General features: G+C 34.1%; 2 protein-coding genes across 2 annotated transcripts; one reads left to right on the forward strand and one right to left on the reverse strand.

Moving 5' to 3' along the window:
- The first annotated feature begins 3863 nt into the window (after positions 1-3863).
- Positions 3864-7331, forward strand: LOC111012010 (aspartic proteinase Asp1). The gene is made up of 9 exons (XM_022286029.2): positions 3864-4126; positions 4873-4990; positions 5077-5303; positions 5494-5724; positions 5804-5942; positions 6019-6213; positions 6289-6361; positions 6750-6837; positions 6936-7331. Exons 1-9 carry the CDS (start codon positions 3969-3971, stop codon positions 7042-7044), a joined length of 1338 nt encoding a protein of 445 aa, XP_022141721.1. The 5' UTR covers positions 3864-3968; the 3' UTR covers positions 7045-7331.
- Positions 7332-8246: 915 nt separating this feature from the next.
- On the reverse strand, positions 8247-22002 carry LOC111011929 (P-loop containing nucleoside triphosphate hydrolases superfamily protein). The gene is made up of 23 exons (XM_022285923.2): positions 21508-22002; positions 21262-21359; positions 20980-21069; positions 20353-20405; positions 19824-19889; positions 19660-19713; positions 19364-19423; positions 18570-18648; positions 18246-18313; positions 17048-17110; positions 16811-16915; positions 15292-15396; positions 15053-15160; positions 14715-14861; positions 13460-13642; positions 13077-13247; positions 11502-11720; positions 10105-10245; positions 9901-10026; positions 9681-9731; positions 9529-9576; positions 9160-9462; positions 8247-9039 (listed from the first exon to the last, which is right to left on the reverse strand). Exons 1-23 carry the CDS (start codon positions 21783-21785, stop codon positions 8392-8394), a joined length of 3264 nt encoding a protein of 1087 aa, XP_022141615.1. The 5' UTR covers positions 21786-22002; the 3' UTR covers positions 8247-8391.
- Between the last annotated feature and the right edge of the window lie 1267 nt (positions 22003-23269).

The following is a 23269-nucleotide window of genomic DNA, read 5'->3' on the forward strand; positions in this document are numbered from 1 at the left end:
TATACCAAATTTTGGAGAGAGAAAGTCTAAAAAAAAACAAATTAGAAATCAATTTTTACAAAGAAAAATAAGTTAAAAGAGAATTTGGTCAAAAATGTCTGGAGAGAAAAAAGTTAGAAATTGAGAGATATAGATATTAAAAAAAAAAACAGCATTTGGAAAAAAAAGTATATGATCAATTTTGAAAAGTAAGAGAGAAGAAAAAACTTCGAGAGAAAAATTTTTAAGAGAAAAACGTTTAAAATTGACTTTTAAATGTGTGTTAAAAAATTAAAGACAAAAGTATAGAAAAAAATATGAATTTTAAAATTTTTATTGTTAACCACAAGTAATTTTAAAAACATTTAAAAAAAAAGAAGGTTGAGAAAAATTTGAGAGAGGACAAGAACAAAATTTTAAAAGTGAAAAAGCTACAGAGAGAGAAAAAAAACTTCAAGATTAAAAAAAAAAAGTTTAAATAAGTTGGACCAAAAAATTTAAGGAAAAAAAAAAGATAGAAAGAGAAAATTTTTAAGAGATATGAAAGTAGTTGAAAAGTGAGAAATTGTTTTTTAAAAATAAAAAGATCAGATGTATAAAAATTTTAGAGAGGGAAGTTAAAAGAATAAAAACAAAATTTGGAGCGAAAAAGAAGTTTGAAAGATAGAGAGGCAAAGGTTTAGAGAGATGAAAAACAAATAATAAAAATAAATAACATTTAATTGGGTAATATATATCATTCCATCTAATTAAACCATGTGATGTTTGCATTCCACATGCCGTAAATTTCTTAGCATAAATTAGGTAAAATGTTCATGCATGCGCCTTAGGAAAGTTATAGATTATTTCAAAAAAAAATATAATAATAAAAAAAGGAGTTTGAGAAATTACCAAAGCTAGTCGGTTATGCCGCTGGAAAAGCAACTTACCAGATCTGGTTTTGGGCCACTGAACAACAACTTCATATAAACTATCTTCACACCAAAATTGGATGGAGAGTACTGCAATGACAAAGATCCCAAATCAAGAATAATTAGATTCATTTATTTTAGATGATCCTCATCAATGCGCAATATTAAAAAATAAGATAAATTTTTATCTTAATTAGCTCAGATAAAATAAAAGAGAGTAATTAATATATGTTTGGAGAATTTAGTTCGTTGATTTCCCATTCCATTCCAAATTGTAAAAATAAAGGAACCCTAATGGATTCAAAACTAATAATAAAACAAAACAAAAAATATAAGACTCAACCGAAAAATATAAAATTAAAACATTTTATAATCACCCCCCAGTACCTACAAAATGGACTTCATGTAAGAGATTGCAATCATAAAGTTTTTTTCTTTATGAGAACAAGACAATTTGCATGATAGATGGTCATTTCCCTACAAAAAAATTAGTCCATAGTTTAATTATGAGTAAGGGTTTAATAAGAACAATTATTTCATCTAATCAGACCTACAGTGTAAATGTAACCCTAGCTAGCTGCTGATGATTTTGGCCACTGGTCAGAAACTAAAACGCTTTCAAGGCTTGACATCTCCACAAATCCCGTAGAACAAAATTTCAAATAAAAAATCAAATCGCCCAAAAAAAAGAAATCAAACCATCCAACATGTTCAATTAAATAGCGATGCAAAAAGCTACCAAATAGTCATTCACATGGGAAATAAGGAATCGGCAAACAGAAACAGAACACTGAACAAATTTCAAATTACTGAAACTCTCTTGACACCGAGAGAAAGTTCGATACAAAACAGCTATTTATTTTTTTATTTTTGAGAAATTTGGAAGGGGAAATTCACGGCAATTATTACGGTAGTTGAGTACCAGTATAATACCTTAGTCACTCCCCTCATGACGGAATCGTTATCGGAGAAGGCGAAGGAATTAACCAAGCTCTCCAGAATGAGAATCACCGCCGGTCGCGACAGCCCGTTGTCGACGGCGGCCACCGTTCCGACGATCATCAAAACGACGTCGAAATTGTCTGCAAACGACAAAAGGGTTTACAGAAACAGAAAACCGAACTACTTTACATGGAGAAATAACAGAGTGGTTGAGAACTCCGTAGGCACAGAAGCAGAAACGCAAATATTAGGGTTTACCTTTACTTCCGGCGGTGGGCGCTGCGGCTGAGAATGTAATCGGGGGAAATATAGGTATTTTATAGAAGAACAAATCGTGTTTCAAATCCGATTTTGCACGCTCCTTCCAACGGTGATCAGTAGAGGCGCGGCAATCCAATCATTTCAATGCATTACTTCGTTAAATATCTCTGACATGGCCTTAACCGTATTTCCAAATATTATAATATCAAATATATCTTAGCTTTTATTTTCTTTTTCTTTTATTTTACTTTCTAACAAATAACTTTTAAATGAATTCGAAATGAGTATTAAAACCTAACCAATGAAGACATTAATATGTTCGCAAATAAATTCTCACTACGTAATTTTTTCAACCTATTTTCTCTTCTTTCATGATTCTTTTTTCCAAAACAATTTTTATGTTGCGTACTATAAAAATATTATTATTCTCTATCAAATTTAACATATTTTGACCTCTGCTAAGCACTTTGTACCTCTACTTACACACACATTTTGATAATAAATCCACCCATTTTTTGGTGAAATATTAAAAAACACTTTTTAGAATTACAAAAATAATATCATTATTGTTTTTCAATTTTTTTGCAAATTAAAATTACGAATTTGTGCTATTATATTCAAGAATTGTACTATATATCATAAATTTAACACGTATTTTAAAAAGAATCGGTATCAGTGTTTCACTTTTGTCAAATATAGTAAAAATCTAATTTTTCTTAATACGTGCAACCAAATGATTAAGAACTTCAATCTACATCCCAATATTATACTTAAAAAATAAATAAATAATTTTTTTAATATATTTTTATATTAATTACACATTTCAGTTTACGTATTAGTTGGATTATGCTATTTTTGTAAAATTTTTAATTTTATAATATATTTAAAAATATATATTCATTTTGTTTGATGTAAATATCTCATTCTCTCCCATCTTAATTTTTGACGAAAGTTGGAAACTTGTCCAGCAAGAAATTTAATACATTGACCGCTCCAAGTTACCAAATCATATTAATTATTAACAAAACAAATTCTATTTCCAAGGAAATTTTAGATTTTTTTTTTTCACGTTTTGATGGTTTAGTATTTTTATCTAATTGACTTTCAATTAAGAGGTTTATTTATAAAATTCGATTGTTCATAAATAAATAAAATTAAAAACTGAATGTTCAGTTCACGGTCATTTTAATTAAGTATGAAAACAAAAGACATGTTTGCTGATAACATTTGATTTGGAAAGCATTTTTAAAGACATCAAATATCTTAAGGATAAAAATAAAAATATAATTAGGTTTAAATTATTTTTTATTCTGTGAACTTTTCACTGTATCTTGATTCTTTTTCTTCTAGATGTGGACGGGGAAGTTTGTTGGCATTAATGTCCACTATTATTAGATTGATGGGAGGACGGCGCACAACCCCTTGGTTCTACTCTTCTCCTAAACGTTTCAAACTAAGCTTTTCAATCATGTCTCGTGGTATTCTAGATTTCACTATCGCTCATGACTGGTATATGGAATCTCTTTATTTATATAGTGGTCGGCCTGAAGTGGGCGAATTTTGAAGCACTTTGGAGTTTTGCTTTAATTTTCAAATGTGTCGGTGAGTCAAGAGTGTTCAAACTTCAAATACCAAATAATAGGTATTTTGTAATAAATAAATAAATTAAAGTTTAATTTTATTGACAGGTTTTTTAGGAAAGAAAAAAGGAAAAAAAAAAAAGAATTAAAAGACTGTCTCTATCTTCGGGAGAAGTAAAAAGTGAGGTAAAACGAAAAAAGGTGGACGATAGATCCTATAGAGCGATTTGACAAACTTTTTGAGCTCCATTTCTGGTCTGGAATCTTTGGATTCGAAGAGGAAAAAAGTAGAAAAATGCCAAGAACCACTACTTTAATCTTGTTTCTTCTAGGTCTATCTTCAACTTTTGCTGTCTGCTTCTCAACCAACATTCTTTCTCTCGGCAAGAGAAAATCTGATCGACTCCTCTCCTCGGCCGTGTTTCCCCTCAAAGGAAACGTGTATCCTCTTGGGTATGTATTTGATCGTCGCCAACTATGGATTCTGGATTGACCTGAAAAGCTTTCTCAATGGCTTAATTTATTTTTTTGTGTATTTTTCCCGCTTTATTGTGCTTATTGTAGCTTCCCTAGTAGGCATACACTCGGAGTTGGAGTAAGATCATTGATTTTTTTTCTCTTTTTGGTAATATTGTTTCGTGTATTATTATCGGCGTCGATTTTCCGTCGATCTTGAAATTTGTTCTACTTGCCTCTGATTTTTCTTCTTTAATTCGATTCCCGAATCTGTTGTTTGTCGGCCCAGTCCCCGATCCTTGAGTTTTCCTTGCTCATTTTCTCTCGTTATATTCAATTGAAGTTATGTGAGGTCCAGAAATCAACTCGTTTTGTTTCTACCATGTCTCTTTAGTCTATGTTCATTCAACGATTATAGTATTTCTTAATGTTTTTTATCCTATCTTATTTAATTATCGGATTGATTATTCAACAGATAATATAATGTTTCGCATTCATTTCCCATCCATTTTGAAATTTGAAAATTTCGCTACAAGAAAGTTTTCTAACGGTGTGCTTTTCTTCTCAGCTGTTTCAAAATGTTATGAATTCAGTTTGTTCATGAATTCTCTGATTCTCTGTCTATTTATTTGTTTATTTATCATTTATTCGACTGCTCTTCCCCTTAGTCATCGCATATATTATATTCATAGAAAGCTTACCTTAAGCATGAATTTACTGTTAATATTTTTCTATATCTGTAGGTATTACTCTGTCTCTATCAACATTGGCAAAGGAACTGAGGCTTTCGAATTTGATATTGACTCTGGAAGTGACCTCACCTGGGTTCAATGTGATGCCCCTTGTACAGGTTGCACAAAGGTTAGCGGGTCAGATTATAACAATAGCCAACTTGATGTTTATTCTCTTATCTCTACTGTTCTTATCAATTTTACATGCATCTGCAGCCTCGGGAGCAGTTATATAAACCCGACAATAATGCTTTGAATTGTTTTGAACCACTGTGTGCATCGCTCCGCCCCACAACCAACCACCAATGTGAGTCCGCAGATGAACAGTGTGAGTACGAAATCGAGTATGCTGACTATGGATCGTCGCTGGGTGTGTTGGTCAATGACCAGGTCCCCTTGAAACTCACCAATGGTTCTCTTGCTGCTCCTCGTATAACATTTGGGTGAGTTGTATGGATACAGATATCATGATATCCTATTATCATCCTTGTAATTCCCAGAGGTCCATTTTGCTTCATAAGTAGATAGTTTTTTGACGTGGCTTTACCCGAGGACATATGTGAGCCATATAGTAAAACTGATTTAGTTTCCATCTTATTAATTTGACATATCTTATTATCATTCTATCTGCAGATGTGGATATGATCATAAATATTCTCTTCCACACTCACCTCCTCCTACATCTGGAGTTCTTGGCCTTGGCAATGGCGAAGTTAGCATTATCTCGCAACTTAGTAAAATGGGCGTAGTGCGAAACGTCCTAGGTCATTGTCTAAGTGAACAGGGTGGATTTATATTTTTTGGAGATGAACTCATTCCTTCTTCAGGAGTAGCATGGACAAGTATGTCCTATGAATCCATAGGGTGAGTAGCCCTCTATTACCATGTTATCTTTCTTGAACCCATGTGACTGAAGATTGTACGATAACTAATCTCATCTCAGAAATTACTACTCTTCCGGACCTGCAGAAGTCTATTTTGGTGGAAAAGCTGTGGGTATCGAGGATCTTACGGTAGTTTTTGACAGTGGGAGCTCTTACACGTACTTCAGCTCTCAAGTTTATGACCGCATTCTTGCTATGGTAAAGTAGAGACGAGGAACTGTTTCCTTTAGCAACATTTACTTGTGAAATTGTAATACGAGATCTGTTACCTCAGGTGAGGGAGGATTTGAGAGGAAAGCCACTGAAAGATGCACCGGAGGACGAATCTCTTCCGATATGCTGGAGAGGCACGCACCCTTTCGAGTCGTTGCTTGATGTAAAGAACTACTTCAAGCCCTTGGCATTGAGCTTTACAAATTCTAAGAATTCTCAAATTCTACTGCCTCCAGAAACTTATCTCATCATAACTGTGAGTATTCAACACAACCTTGGATTATTTAGGTTTTTGGGTTACAAATTAAGTTCCTAACATGTTGTCCTTCAGAAATATGGGAATGTTTGCTTTGGGATTCTGAATGGCACTGAAGTAGGACTAGGGGATCTCAACGTTATTGGTGGTAAGCAACATTCGTGCAAAGCCTCTCTGTTTAAATCCTGGTTGATAACCATTTGGTTTTAAATTTCTGATTTTTGAAAATGAAGTTTATAAACATACTTCCACGTATGCATATGAATTTCTTTGTTATGTTATCGTACTTTTAAAAACTAAAATAAGAAATAGTTTTTAAAAACTTGGTTTTGTTTTTGAATCATACTAACAACTAAATTGTGTCTTCAAGAAAAATGAAAAGATACCAAAGAAGTATGAGTAAGCAAGCATGATTTTCTGAAAATAGAAAACTAAAATGAAATCGTTATCAAACATCTCTCTGACCCGATTGACCCGACTAAATTGTGTCTTTAGTTGCCTTCTTGTTATACTGGCTGACCCGATTTCTCATTCAGACATCTCTCTGCAAGATAAAATGGTGATCTATGACAACGAGAAGCAACAGATCGGATGGGTTTCTACCAAATGCAGTAAATTTAGAAAGTAGACTATACTATTCTCGTCTCCTGTTTTGCTGGTTATGTTGCTACGCGGATATATCCTTCTCACAAGCTTTTCTCTGGCTGCCTCTTTACTTTCAGGGAAGATCAGGGCTTTGAGCAAGGACTTTGTCAATCGGAAGAAGGCCCTTTTAGTATCCTTACAGGGCATTATCGTGAGTACGCCTCCAAGATCTTCAGGAGAGCTTAAAATAGTTAGAATGTCAGAAACTCAAACTCGAAAACTTGTATATTCCGTTGTTAGTTTACAAGTATACGTGGTCGTTTTCTCCCCTTTACAATGTGATAGGTTGATGAAGTCAATAGGCTAGTTATAATAGAATACACGAGGCTAGTTATAGAATACAAATGAGATCATGAAAGAAAGTCTTGTACAAATGTTCTCAATTGCACACTAAAAAATTGAGACTGGTATTATGATGCCATTTGTACGTTGTTATTTATCCATGTTTTTATTAATTGAAAAGTTTGACATCATTATATATTGTAGAACTTTCGATAAAATACTAAAAATATATATTAACAAAACGACCTCAATTCACAAATATGACAGAATTTATAACTTCCTCAACATAACTAGTTTAAATATTTGTTAACGAACTTTCTAATAATATCCATCAACATTGATGAAATTGAAGCCTTGATATTTTTCTCACCATCAATGTTCATCTTTTCAATAATGACCATAAATGAACGAGAAATTAAGCTCTCCACAGTTGTCTCATTTTTAATTGGAGAAAGCATTAAGATACAAGTTTAAATTATTTTTATTAAAAATAAAAATTAGGGATCAATTTTTTTTTTTTTAATTCAACGAGTAGAAGTAAGAGAGAACTTCTCAATAAGTAACGACAGTAGGAGTTTGAAGAGAGAACTTCTTAATAAGAAGACGCTTTAGCCGTCGAGTTTTAGCCGTCAAACTAAATATAGAAATTGATTAAGACATCAAACTAAATATAGAGATTAATTTTAATCAATTGATGGTTTTACATTAAACAGAAACAAAAGCAAAAACAAAATGTAGTCCTACAAATTCTCGTAAACTCAAAACTTCTTTCCTTTTTAAACTTCAAAAGCAGTAGTTAATCCTGAATTAATTTGAGTTCTAAATTCTGATGATCATTTCTCGTTATTATTTATTTGTTTTTTAAATTTTTACTGAATTAAATTAGGCATTTGTATTCATCAAAAAGTAAATTCAATCACCAATTGAAGGTATCGAGCTTTTATTGTAGGAAACTTTTAGAATGGGCTCTATCCCAAACAAGTCTTATTTCTGTGTTTTAATTTCTAATTCTTAAAAAGGAGGCCATTGTCAAGGCACACAGCATATCCACATTTGTAAAAGTTCTATCAGTCAGATTCAGACCACATTTGTAGAACCACGAAGAATGAAGAGATTTGAATCATTTGATAATACAGACTAAATATTCATTCAGTCCCAACTTATGTGAAAGCTTATAAGAAGATTACTTTTTACCATTTTTCACATGTAAAAATGCATCATACAATATCAAAGATCTTGTTTGAATGAGAATCATACCTTCATTTGGGAACCAAAGCTTTGGAGATCTCTACATCTGATCCTCTCTTTCTGATATCCAGCTCTCATTTCATCTATGCATCTAGCATCTTCTTCAGACAATCTATCAGAGGGAATATTAGATGGCATACATCCATTTTTAGCGCGGTTTTGTAAAATAAAGGATGGACGAACTCCCTCAAATGACATGTCCTCAATATTAAGTTCAGACTTCCTCATTTTAGCAAATAGCACCCACATATTTGCTAGTTCGTTTTCTATATCTTCTTCATGGCGCTTTGCCTCTTCGAGTCTTCGATATAGCTCAGCTTCTCTTTGATCTCTGTCAAATAGTGCCTTTTCGAGAGCAGCTTCTCTTTGATATCTAGCATTACCAAGATGGTGCTTTGAATCATAGGACTTTTGAGCACAGCAGGATCTGCAGTAACTATCCTTAGCATTTGCAAGGTCACCAACAAGTTTGGCATTTTCATAAGAGAGTTTGGTAACTTCTTCAGCTAAGTTTTGGAGCTCAACTGCGGCAGCTGAAGCTAACTCCTTCGCGTATGAAGCTTCTTCTGCAAGTTTACGACTCTGAATCTCAAGGCCATCCTTTTCTTCAACCAGTCTCACATTCTCTTGCTTCAAATTTTCTATCGCAGCCTACATCGAAGTAATAAACATTTTTGTAGCAACAGAAACAGAAGAAAGTACATCAGGAGCAAAATCTATCAAATGAAATGTATTTTAATTTGTCAATCTTCTAATAAACATTTTTGTAACCTGCATAACTTGAGAATGACAAAAATTGTCACTGTTGCAATCTTTAGTGTCGTCCTGGGTAAAAACTCTATTCAAGCTCATGACACTTTTCGGGGTGTTTTCTTCAGGATATTTATCCTCCCATGAACTTAATTTATTCTGTTCTACGATCTTTGTCCGTATAGAGTAGTTTGGATGTGCAAGATTCCGAGAAGCATTTTCGTCTTCATTTTTGCTATAATTTCTCAAGTGTTTCTGGGATGACGACTCTTGTTGCTGCCTTAGCAAAAGAATAGTGTCTTGCAACTCTGCATTTTCTGCTGTCTACAAGAGATAGAAAATCAAAAATCAAATAAAAATGAATAATTGATGAGGGCTTAGAAATATTACCTTCACTTGCAGTTGCTCCTGAAGTATCCTATTGTCTGCCGATTTAATCTTCAATATTGGGTCCACAAAGAAAAGGCGACTCAGTATTTTTTAAAAGAAAAAATGATTTGATATTTAGACACCATCTGTGTGTGTGTAGGAATATGACTAACCTCAAGTTCAAAAATCTTTTCATTGAGTTGCGTAGTGAGCTTTGATAAAGCCTACATCAAAGTAAAAGAAGCCCTTTAGAGAGAAATACCTTGGAAGAAAATAAAAACACAACACAATAAATTTTGTGTATCATTCCCTGTGTGGAATATGTGCATGTTAAAGGGGACCACCTTCTGGTTAAAATTAAATTATGATGGGATCTCTGAGTGATACGATTACCTGACTCAATTCAATGCCACTTGACATCTGTGGAGACAATTCAACTGATCCAACCATACGTTGCTCCAAAACATGTATTTGACGCTTCTTTTCACTAATTTCATCCTTCAACTTCTGCACGTGTGCCTACATAATCCATAACAATGTTTAGGACATTCCTGGAGTTACTTCAACTGTTATCGTGGCCTAAAAATAATAGCAAACCTTAATCTGGGAATCTTCAGGGTTCCTGGCTGCTTGCTCTGACAGTCTCTTCAGTGAACTAGTACACAAGGCAACCTCCCCAGCCAGCATTTTGACTTGCTCACAGAGAAGATCCATCTGGTCAGTAAGAGTAGTTCCACTCTGGAAAAAAAAAAAGAAATGAACATGTTGCAAATATTGTTTCGGATCACAATGTATAACACAGTACTTGTAACAAAAGCAACCCAATTGAAAAGAACCACCTAGAATTTATTACACAACCAGATGATTTGAGAGTATCTATCCAGCAGAAAAAGATTATTCCAATGATGTAGCAAAATAAGACAACAGAGTATTGCTACATAGCATTAGCGAACTGGTGGATACATTATCTTGGTTTCTTTTGGGAAGGAAATAATCAACCCAAGGAGAAGGAATAAAAGTTATATGAGCGATTACACTCCATTCCAATTAGCAAGAGTGGTTTCAACTTCTTCCCTAAATAGAAAAAGCACTCGCTTGGGAGAAGGCTAGGGATAAATAAGCAATTCCAAGGGGTACTACCTAGGAAAAGAAAAGTTTCATCAGCTAGACTTGGAAGAAAGGGTCAAACTGAGCACCTATAGTTCTTGTAATTCTAACATCTACATGTACCACAACCAATCATTTGAAGGTTCTTTAATACATCAATGGGATTCAACCAATTTCCTAATTCTATAATATCCACATGAAAGTAGCAATCCCTGTCTACAAAATTTGCAATCTATGCACCTATATATGTATATATCCAAAATAATTGCAAATTGTAATCAGGTCTTCATAGAAAAGAGCTGGAACTTGAAAATTAGTAAATATACTCCTTCAGAGATGCAGCTTCATACGCATAACAAAAAGACATCGAGACATTAATTCAATAATTCAAGGAAGAAAAGGGTTAACTAAAGCTTCTTCAAACCAACTCAGACAGTAAAGGTAAACATTTTAGGGACGATCCTAGCAATCCAGTAATAGGGATATGATGCCTTTGATACTATTGAATTAGGAATTAAGGGGAGGATAGTGAGAGAAACTAACTTGGTCACTGCAGATTATTATAAGGCCAGGTAAGAAAAGAACAAGGAAATTATTGGGAAAAAACCCAACCTCTCAAAGTTTTGTATTTGGAAAAAATACATTCTTCTGAATAAAGTCCTTACCCATTGTGTAAGGGAGAGTTCTACCAACTTCCTAGATTGACGAGAAATAGGACTGCATATTCTGTTCTGGCATCTCGTTCATGTAATATTATTAAACATTTTGATTCCTTTACCTCCTTTCTTATTACAGAATTCATTGGTCTCCAGAACTTTGTAAATCCTTTTTTCTTCAACAAATGTAATATTCATTCAATATCATCATGCATGCAGTAAATTTCTCACCGGAGGCAGACGGTGACCATCCATAGTTGCACCAAATAAGTCACCTGCTTGGGTTCTCTCTTGAGATGAGTAAATAATAGAAGAATTATCTCCCTTTCTGCAAATTGATTTCCTCCCATTCTTCAATTCATCAGGTATCATCCGATTTTGAGAAACTTTTGAACGAGATGCAGGTGATTCACCAGTTGAACTCTCAGTATCAATAGTTTTCTCGGGCTTCTGCACAGTAAACATAGGCTTTTAAGTTCTCTACTGGTATTAGGAATAGTTTCCTTGACACTAAACAAGAAAAGTCAGACAATAAAATTCCAAGTAAAATATATGAACTAAAGTTTCTTTCTTTATTTTTCTATAACCGGGAGTCGGAGCTTTGCTTCTATATACCTAGAGACCTACATGATTCTACAATGTTGAGAAGATGAAAGTGATAAAAGATAATATTGCGGAAGAAATAGTATAATTCTCAATGTTTGATGAACAATAAGGAAATATGAAATGTGAAAGAGTAGAAAACAATGGATGAGAAATCAACTTCAAATTGAAGTGATTCAAAATTGTGAATAAACAAATGAAGGAGTGCAAAGGTTGGTGATACAAGAAATGTGGTACAAAATATGGTTGTACCAAATATGTGAAAGGTAAAAATATTGTGGTGGTCCCAAATATATGTTAGAAATATTTTGGTAATACAAACTTCTCATGGAACTTCACCTTTATATAGGTTTAATACTTAGGACCTATTTTGTAACCAACATATAACTTAAAACATTTAAAACATAAAAACTTACTAGTCATAAAACTGAAAATAAAAGAAAAATAACATAAAATTAAATCTAACCTTTAAAGAAAGAAACTTAAAAAATATAAAACTGAAAACTTAATGAAGAAAAAACCTCAAATCACAACATACAACATTTGGCGTCAAATCAAGGAACTCAAAATATATTTAATATCCTAAATAAGTGGCAACCACGATTTTGACAGTGAGTTATAAACATCTAAGTTTACATGTTGCCCTTTGCTCCTACTTCCTAGGCCAAGGGCCAACCAAGGATGGCCAACCAGGGGTGGTTCTACTGATAGAAAACTGAAAATACATCTCACTCTCCCTATCTATGGATAAAAAGCACTCCACCAACATAGTGGAATGTTAGAGTACATACAATAGAATATTGATAAAAGGGCAAAAGTATCAGAAGCAGTGCTGCTAACCCTTCATGTCAAGAGAATAATTACAAGATCAATCCTATATAGTAGATAAACCTAGACATCAAATCATAATGTTTCCAATATTAAGAAAATGCCTTCATACAATTATAAAGTGTCAAGAACTACACATCATTTAGCAACTTCCAAGTTCCATCGCGAATTGCTACAGGACTTGGGGCATAATATTACATCTCGTGCCAGTGGTTAAAAGGAGTTAGTATTTGAAGCCACAAAATAATAGTTTATTTAAACTTAAGTATACATACGACAGGCCAATGAACTTGTATTCTGAATCTGATCGTTTTAAGTTTTACCAATAAACAGAAGATGGTTAAAAGGAGTAAAAATAAAAGATGAAAACATTACTCTGAGTTTGAACCAGCCAAGCATTCCACGTTTTTTGTTAATTTTTATATCTTTGACCAAATCATCTAGATTTAAAACATCATCCCTTCCATCTAATGAAACCCCGGAAGCACAACTCCCACCATCATCATCATTCAGGTAGTCTCGTTTCCTATCAGGCAAATATGCCAGCTGCAAAGTAATAATAATAGTAATTAATTAATAAATTTATCAGTAATAAGAAAGTTTAATAAGGAATATATAGCTTAACTTCCAAATTCAGAAGTAGTATGAATAATTTCCATAGTAGAAGAAATTATTATAAAGCCTAAAAGACGAAATGCAATGGGAAGTTCATACCAGGTACTTATCCTAAAGACTGAATTAAAAAGCTCAATACAGACCTCATCTTCACCAAAAGAATGCCTCCTTCTTTGCCCTGGCTTTTCAGCAACACTAGATGGCAAGGCATTTTTAGTAGAAACTAGGATTAGTTTTGTCAACCTTTGAATTCTTCCCATCAAAGCAGCTTTTGCTTCTTCCTCTTCTTCCAATCTCGATTGTAATTTAACCTGATCAGCTTCCAGCTTGACATCACATCAAACAATAATACTTATTAAGAAAATTTTCTAAAAGGGAAAAAAATTGCAGCAACGTATGGCAAAATGAAGGCATTTGATGAAGAAATAAGACCACAAACATGTGGCTGCAGGAAAAAGAAAACTCAACTCCTCCCAACATTCAAAACTAAAGCTAGGAGGAACATAAGAAGGTCTACAAAGAACGAGGCCATAAAATTATTAAAATATTCAATTTTTAGGTTCAGTCCTGCGATGGCCCCATTTTTAGACCTTTTCATTCCTCAAGGCATTCTTTATTTATAAAAACTGATAAGAAAAATATTCAGATCTAGCTTACCGGAAACAAAACTTATCTGAATATTTTAACCTTCGAATCTTAAGATACCTCACTACTTCAAATTAATTACAGGTAAAAATATCCAGTGAGAGCAAAGGGAACCAGTTCGGACCACAACCGAACTAGGTACCAAGCCAAACGGTTTTGTTACTACCCACGTGGCAGGCCAACCGTTCCCCCACTAAGCACGCAAGTTTCCTACTTTTGCGGAACTAGAACCGTTTATTCAAATGGAGAGCCATATTTCTAAACGGTTACTTTTCCCCATCTCTTGTAAATACCATAGAAACAAATGAGTCTGGCACGCAAAAACTAATTGATTTGAATTCTTATTATTTACTTAGCACAGAGACTCACTAGATCGTTGGAGTGCTAACTTGTTTTTGCAAGTTCTTTGTCCTAGAGTGTTTTCAAGGATCTATTGTGATTATTGGAAATTTTTCAGTAAGAACAATGCTTAATACGTCACCGTTCTCACAGACAGCACAAATGATGGAGTAGGATTAGAGATAATTTTGTAATTTGAATTTGGGTTTGTTAATTGTTTAGTTTTTAGTTGGTTCTGGTTCTGGTAGTTTGTTAGTTGGTTATTTTGTGGGTAACTGCTTTACCTAGTGGCCAATATCTTCTATAAATAGAGGGATAGTCTCTTGTATTTGCAAGACTTTTTCATAATAGTAAATACTTCTGTTGAGTATTCTAGGGGTACTACATCTTAGATGCTAGGTTTCATCAACATACCTGAAGCTTCAAATTGACCAAATCTTCTTGTGTAGACAATGTTGTACTAGGGTTCTCCATTATGCCACGCTTTAGTAGCTGAAGCTCCTGCTTTAAACTGGAAATTTCCTTCTGATACTTTTTAATGAGAGATTTTTCATCTATGATCTGATAAATCACATAGTTAATACATGAACTTTTCTATAAATGTCTATAGATACGAGTAAACATCAATTTGGAAGTCTACAGACTGAATATCCTGTTCATATATTAATCAGATAAGTTGTAATCTTTCATTTCCACTTGAATAATTTTCCAGACTCAAAATAGATTTATCATCAAGACAATACAAAACTTGCCTTATTTTGAGAAGCTTTTATTTCAACACGCTTGCTTCGATGCGCAAACTTTAAGGTGTTGTGTGTCTCCTCGCTATTGCTAGAGGCAGGGGTCACAGTGCAAATGAGCTGAGAAAAGATCATAAAACAAAACAATCGGGAAATATATAATAAATAGTGTAACTATTATACATGACTGTAAGCATTAGCAGACAAGTTTTCACAAGTATTCAGTTTATTAAATAACTACACTGACGTACAGAAATCCTTCCATGGCCGCTTAGAGATGACTGCAGCAACCGAGTAAGTTTTGAATCTCGATATGGAATGTGAGTTGCCTTTTCATCAGTTAACTTGGAAATCACCTGGAATTTTTTGAAACATTAATACGTGGTTGTACTATTTTAGAAGAAACAAAAACTACTGTGGGCGATGACTATATGCATCCCCTTTCAATAGGAAATCTTCACAGCCCACTTGGACGTCAAAGCTGTGTTCCTCCATTTAAGAATGTCAACAGACTCAACACCATTAACCCCCTACATTTTTTTATTAGAGACCCCTTCAAACCAATCAAGAGAGATAACCAAAATCTAAACCATCGTAAGCCCACAGAAAATCCCTGATAAGAATTTTATCAATTAAGAGACATATTTGTGAGCACGGATTGTAGGATTGTGAGCCGACTTCTCTTTGAGAAAATAGTTTTTTTTTTCATTTTTAAAGTCTTATATAAATTCTTTGCCTAACATGATTCCAAGTTATTCGAGTTGCCTCCCAAGGGCATTCCTAAGCGACCCATGGGCCAATCTCCAACTGAGCATACGATAACCATTTGGCAAGCAGATTAGTATTTTGCTCATCCAAACTACCAATGCCAAGGTCCCACAATCCCGAAAATTTTATCCTACTCCTTAATCATCTAAGGAACTTTTAAGAAGAGAAAATTTGTAGAAAGGCATACTTGAGAGGATAACTTGGATGAGACTGAGTCTCTCTCTTTCAGAAAAGCACTTCATTGTGTTTAATAAGAAACAAAATCCTGTATCTTGTTAAGTTTTTGTGTTTTATGTTTTCTGCTTTCTTTCTTTCACTCTTTCAAGAGTTTGTATCTTTAAACATCATTGTTCCTTTTCATTATTTCAATGAGAAGTTTGTATCTTGTTCAAAAAAAAAAAAGAAACAAAATCCTTTCAGATAAGCTCTTCTTCAATATCTGTGCTATAAGATGGCGTTTCTATAATTTCCTTTAGCACCTCTGGCTGATACTTTCCTCCATTTTTCAGTATATTTCATTAGTTTAATAAAGTTTTCTCATTTAAAAAAAAATCCTTTAATTAAAGGAAGATGGGATGATATCCATCAGAACTGAAAAATATCTTCGTTGATAATAAAATTATATTGCACAGGAAAATTTTAAGGAGAAATTTTTGCGTTCAAGACGAACTTCAAAAGTCTTTTACTTTCAATCATTTTTTTTTTATATCCGTGTGTCCGGGCCAGCTTGCGCACACCTCGACTATTCATGGGCCAACCGCTTGACCCTACTACATTTGGTTGACAAGAAAACTCGTAGGATATTAAATCCTAGGTAGGTGGCCACTATGGTTTGAACTCATTCCCTCTAAGTCCTTGGCTATTTACATTGGCCCTCATTGACCACTTGGGTCATCCCATGATGGTTTACGTTCAATCATTTGACTCTCAATGGACGAATAATGAAGCAAGCATCAAGCAAAATAGGCTAATATATACACGAAAAAAGGAGTAACATCTTACAGTGCCCAGAGTAAGTAAGCTCTTGTTGATGTACGAACCCTCTTTCCTCCGCAGACCAGTTGTTTCTGTTTTTGAACTTTCAGATCCTGCAAGATCAATTAAGTGCTACAGCAAGCATTTGAATTCTATTAGGATCACCACTAAAACGTAGCAAAGAAGTAAACAAGATTAGAAATGAATTATTAGCCTAAAAGGGCTGGATTGACTAAAAATATCAGTAAGAAACCATATTCTTACCAATTGAGACAATATTACATCTTCTTCACCATGATGCTCCCCATGTGGACTACTTTCAACGGTCTAATTATTGAGGGGAAAAGGAGAAGTTAGATTCAATAACTAAATCTTTTAGTTAAAGGCAGACCATCAGCAAACAAAACATAAATTGCTAGCTGCCATTGCAAATCAAAGGCAACGCATCCATTGGCAAACATCTAACATAGAAATTCTGGGAACAAGATGGTTAGAAAAAAACTTCCCCAATTTATAAGCACAGTATAAAAATACCATCATTCCAATGTAAAAGTAATGGATACCTAAAAATGGTCCATATGGTCTTTAGAGTTTTATCTTTCGTGATCTCTATTCTCTATGCATTTATAAAATTATGTAGATCCCAACCAATCCCATAATATAGCAAAAGTAATATAATTGCGTACTTCCACCCACCTTTAAAAATTTTATCACATCTTGCCAACTATAATCAGCAGAAAACAATACAAGTTTAAACCATAAAAACCTTTTTTTAATTGTAGTGTAGTCGTGATTATCCAAGATTTGAAGGCTACCCTACGTTAGTTATTTAGGGAGAGCCAAGAAGGTTCTCTCTTCCCCCTGCTCATTAGTTGTAACTTTCTTGTTTTCAATACATCTTTTGTTTCCTATCCCAAAAAAAAAAAGTTAAAATTAAAAAAATAAAAAAATCAGGGGTACTGATAGTGTCATTTTTCTCATGTTATGGCATGGTTTGGGTCAACATGAGCAACTTCCACCACACATGTTGATTTATAGGCAAATTCAGGCTGGGACCAAGAACAAGTTAGCTTATTTATAATAGACTCCCCCCCAACAAAAAATCCACCAAATATTAGAGTACCACAACCATAATGTTTCACGGGCAAAGATTAATCAACATACAGCTCTCAAATAGGTAAGGAAAGAAAAAGGAAAACGTGACAAATTATAGAACAGCAACATTCAAGTTTCATCTACTGCATCTTCACCCTTTGAACAAGCAAATAACTAGCGTATGACGTCTTTCTTTTCCCATATATTTTTTATTCGAGTTCCTAGGGGAATGGAAGAACCTGAAGTGCAGCAGTGGTACTAGATGCTAATTACTTACTCTTCAAATTGGTCAGGTTTGACTTCCACACAATATTCTAAAACTAATCAACATGGCCTCATAAGTCAACTAGGGAATAAGAAATTTTACCAAAGTGAATATAGTGTGACTCCGGCTGCTAAGTAGATTGAAGTTATTAGATCCCACATGCCGATGCTCTGTATAGAAAAAATAAAATAAGGAAATTCTTTGAGTAGGTCAGCCACTAAAAGATAGATCAAGAGGATTAAACATAAGGATATGCCAACCAAGATACATTGATATCAAGGTAGGAGAAAATTTTTGCAACATTTTACAAAATAAAATCTCCTGCTAAAAGATGACAACACCAGAACGTACACCAAGGAAACTAGGAAGAAAATTTATACAAATTCAATGGACCAAATACTAAAAGTAGCTTTATAATATGCCAACCTTCTCCAGATGCTATCAAGGAAAGAGCATGAGCGGGGGACAAAACAACTTCTTCTTTGATGCCCTCAACATAAGTTCCCTATGGATAAGAATTTTTTTTGATAAGCTATGAATAAGCATTAAAGACTATAAATTCAAGACAAGATCCCAAAATAAACTATATATTTAAAACCGTATAAATCAAGGATTGTAACTTGTAAGACGTCATTCAGTTTGATGGAATTTTCCAGCTAACTATATTGTACTTGAACTAATACAGCAAATTTTCTAAGAAACTCAAATTGTAAAGCATTAGGAGTCTGCTATTTCATAGGACCCATAAGCACCATAGAAAACTTAGAACTCTCATTTGGGAATATCTTTATTTCCTTGATTTATATAATTCATATTTTCAACCCATAATTCATAGGTATGAATGCATATTGATATTGCTTGTTTTGATTTTTGATTAAGAAGAACGAGTCTTTGCCTAATGTCCTTCCACAGTTACTCATATGCACGTGGAAGACAAATTTATTCAATTATGCTTGGGATCTTAACAATCACAATGGTGGGAACTTCTACAGTCCAAGTTCCCTATAGGTTCAGAATCAAGTACTATGCCAAAAGTATTTAAATGAGTACAGTTATTGAAGCAGTTATAGAAACAGCCCCCAATACCAAGGAAATGATATCCACCCAAGCTTGGTTAGATTAACAGTAAATGCTGATTAATTAAAGTAACTATCTCATTAAACTAAAATGATGAACCAATAAACAATTTGATGTTTAGGTTTCCAAATTTATATAAGCACCTGAGAATCCTCTCGTACTCGTAGGTTCTGACCTGTTGGATCAAGTAAATCATTGATGACCTGCAAAAATAAGTAGTTAAAGTGAGAAAACAGGGAAATGTAATTCCCAGCTGTCAATATCTGAACATTTATCTTTCATCTACTACATAAAAAACTCGTATGTTTGAAACCATGTGTCACTTAAACTTATACTTTGCCAGATTTTCTTTATGCAAGGATTTAGATGCGTCATGGAAAAGAAGTTTCACAAATTATGACATGACATTCAAAAGTAACAAATTTGCTGTACGACTAACCTCGTTATAGATCTCTAGATATGAAACACGAAGAAGAAATTGCCGCTCGGGTGTCTACAGCGTTAGTCAACATGGTTGTCAAAGTTCACCCACATATTTGTAAAGAGGTTAAAAACAACATTATATAGTGATGCCCACATTTAACAGAGAGCTTACTGCATTACCTCTTGTATAATCCCAAATACATCCTTTACTGCCAGTGGGATAACTCCAGGTGACTTTTGTTCTCCCTGAACATGAGAAGAAATTGAAATTATACTTCGTCAAAGATTCTTTGTTGCATGAAATGCTTGAGCACGTAGCTGATAATACAACTGGAGAGAGTTTCCTTCCATTTAGCACTTAGTGAATAGAAGAAAAAGATTTACAAAGGTTCTAGATTTTCCAGAGGTCTAGACTGTCCACAAAATACCAAAATAACTGAGTCCAACGCTTACTATTCTCCTATTTACACAGATAATTGCTCCTGCAGGACCCACCCACTTTCCAGTAAAAAATATTCCCCCACATAATTAACTCCCCCTCACACTATCATTTCCTCATACACCCTCCTTGTATATGTGGAACCAATTGAAGGACTTGTCTGACTTAAAGCAGGGTGAAACTAAGTTAAAATGATGGGTTAGAGAATTAACAACGGTAAAAGATACAGGTTATACTTTGAGGAGGATATGGTAAAGTTCGGTTACTTACATGCATGGTATGAGTCTTCCCACTACTAGTAACACCATATGCAAAAACAGTACCTGCAGAATCAATTTCCAGTAATCTCAAAAGAAACGCATTAAGAGACATAACATTACACCTCTGATTCAAAAAACTGCTAATCACTTGTGATCACTAGTTTCTTGGATTAGGAATTAAACTTGAACCATTAAATGGACCCATGCGCAATACAAGTAGCATCCGCTCTAGAAGTTCAATCACCCTTTACTGGGTAAAATGATTCTACCAGTGCATTGCTCAAGAAATATAGTAATGATTAATGCTAGCAGCACATCAGATGAAAAAAATAAAGCAGCAACAGAGTATGGATAGCCCATTAGGCCATAGGCGAACCAGTTTTTCTAAGCATCAATAATATTCAATCTTTTTCACAAAAATTTACTTCATGTAATAACAAAACATCCTACTGAATGAAAAATCTCGAACAAATAGTATAGGATGCGACTGAGAGACCAAATCAGCAAAGCCATTAAATTTGCTTGTTTCCGCAGAATAGTGAACATCATCATTTCGAGTACCATGTTGAAAACTTACACCGGTATGCTATGAGCATGCAGCTTATTGTTTTCAGATATAAAAGTTATGAATATTTACCGTTAATTCCGTTCATCGCACCGGCAACAACATGGTGAGCAGCGACATCGTATACATGACGTGTCGTTGTAGCTGGACCAAAAACTCTATCTGCAACACGCAAGAAAATAACCATTAAAAGATAATAAACCTGACTTTATTATCAACTTTTTACTGTAAAATCTTTCGGGATCCATTCAGGACAAAAATAAATTCAAGATTCAGAACATCTTGATTATATCCAATTCAATCAAAACGTAGCCGAATATTAAAGAAAGTGCAAAGGAGGGAAGTAAAACGAACCAAACCCATAAGCAACGGATGAATTATATTCGTTCTTCACTGTGTATTCCCCGTCAGCATACCAAGCTATCTCATCCCCTTTATTGAGCTCTCTGACACTGCTCAAAGTGGAACCGAAAGGCAAAAGAGAGAGAGTAAGCTTCCGAGTGTCATCATCAGCTCGAAGATGACCAACTAACAAGTTTCCGCCAAAGTCGGTCCACCATTTTTTTTTCCAAATCAGTTAAAAATAACAGCAAGCAATACCTTAAAGGCCTGAACCTAACCGTGACCGTCACATTTTCTTTGGCCTTGATAACATCGGGGAGGTCAATAGTGGGAGTGGGAGGGCTCGGTGTACGGCTAGCAGATGTCACCGGAGAAACCGAAAGCTTCGACGGAGGCCTCGAGGAGGCACTGGAGGACGGAGTGGTAGGGCGTCCGGTCGGTCTGGGCGCCGGCGAAGCCGCCGGAGACTTCCGCGAGCGGAATGGCGAGATGTTAGAGGATCGTTGGGACCTAGAAATGCTGGTTGACGACGACATTTTGCAGAACCGAGACGAAGGAAGAAGAAGAGAGAGATTTAAAAGGAAATGAAAGGTTTCTCACATGGCGGAAAAGGCAGTGGCAGTTCGCAGGTAGAGCTACTCCCTCCCTCCAAAACCAGCGTTGATGGAGTCTTCTTTGAAATTTTCTCTGACCCCCTCCTTTTTTGCTGTCCTTTTGAGAATTTGAAATGTCCAAAAACCCCTCTCTTCGCCCAATCTCAATTCTCAACACGAACAAAAACCGCGAATGACATTTTGATTTTTCCAAATTAAAATTAAAATTACAGCCCTCGCCTGCTGCAACGTGCCTTCTGCCAGAATATGACCTCTTTTTTTTTTATTTCTTGTCACTATCTTTCCATTTACATTAATTAATGATTAATCACATAACCGGTTTACGTTTTTATGTTATTATATAAATTAATATTTTATGAGTATGATTGAGATATTGTAAATTTCGAGGCTATGTGATGTGTACTTTATTAGCTCACTAATAAATTAATGTAAGGATAATATATGACTATTGGAGGTCAGTCTCCATATTTATTATAGTAAAAAATATATGAATGTAAAGATAATAATATTTGTATGCGTTTTAAGAGATAAAACAAGCACACATTTACAAGCCCAATTAAAAAAAAAAAAAAACTTGTAAAATCAGGTTTAAAACATTTGATTTTAGTAATCTAGTATTATCGAGAAAGGAAACTCTCTCTAAAGAAATGTAAACTTTGAAATATGAAAGACATGTTATCTAGTGCTTAGTAAATTAATACTAAATTAGTTAAGGGAACAATTAAAATTTATGCGATTTATTGTTGATATTTTGTACATCTTTTTAAAACAATTATTTAAATTGATGTGATGTTTTACGTTCACTACAAACTATTCGAGGAAAAAAAAAAGAGAAAATTTGGTTGTGTACACATATATCAGGTTTTGGGATAATTTTTTCTATAAAACTATATATGTTGTTATCATAAAATTGATACAAACTTATCTTTCAAATAAGATTGAAACTAACCCAATTACTATCGGATGGATAAATTCTAAAATCTACCCAAAATTCAAGAATTAGAATAAAAATTTAGGCATACAACACAACCATTACGTGTTAAGACACAAACAAACCTATCTATTCCCAAAAACTTGTTACTTAAGACTTTGGAGTATCTTTAAAGGACCCAAAATTACAGGCACGCAATAATGTTATACACCAAAAAAGAAAAAGAACCAATAAAATAGGATTTCAATCATCAGTGGTTCTTCGAAGAAAAATATTTACAACTCTGAAGGAAAATCGAGAAATAATCAGGTAACGAGCAAAAACAGAAAATCGAGAAACAGATTCAATTGTATTGGTTAAACGGTACCTGTTTGAGTGGTTCAATCTTCCAAATTATAGGACTTCAAATAGACCAAATCAAATGACACCATTGGAAGCACACATAAATAGATTAGGGCACTTAAAAACTCTGAGC

This window comes from Momordica charantia (genome assembly GCF_013281855.1).
Source record: "Momordica charantia cultivar OHB3-1 chromosome 4 unlocalized genomic scaffold, Mcharantia_2.0 BLBB01000004.1, whole genome shotgun sequence".
Lineage (NCBI taxonomy): Eukaryota > Viridiplantae > Streptophyta > Magnoliopsida > Cucurbitales > Cucurbitaceae > Momordica > Momordica charantia.

Coding starts and splice junctions, on each gene's coding strand:
- LOC111012010 (XM_022286029.2), top strand. CDS start 3,969: ATGCCAAGAACCACTACTTTAATCTTGTTTCTTCTAGGTCTATCTTCA. Junction 5,725..5,803: donor ATGTCCTATGAATCCATAGG/GTGAGTAGCCCT, acceptor ATCTCATCTCAG/AAATTACTACTCTTCCGGAC. Junction 5,943..6,018: donor ATGACCGCATTCTTGCTATG/GTAAAGTAGAGA, acceptor CTGTTACCTCAG/GTGAGGGAGGATTTGAGAGG.
- LOC111011929 (XM_022285923.2), bottom strand. CDS start 21,785: ATGTCGTCGTCAACCAGCATTTCTAGGTCCCAACGATCCTCTAACATC. Junction 19,424..19,659: donor ATCTAGAGATCTATAACGAG/GTTAGTCGTACA, acceptor TTATTTTTGCAG/GTCATCAATGATTTACTTGA. Junction 16,916..17,047: donor ATGTAATATTGTCTCAATTG/GTAAGAATATGG, acceptor TGCTTGCTGTAG/CACTTAATTGATCTTGCAGG.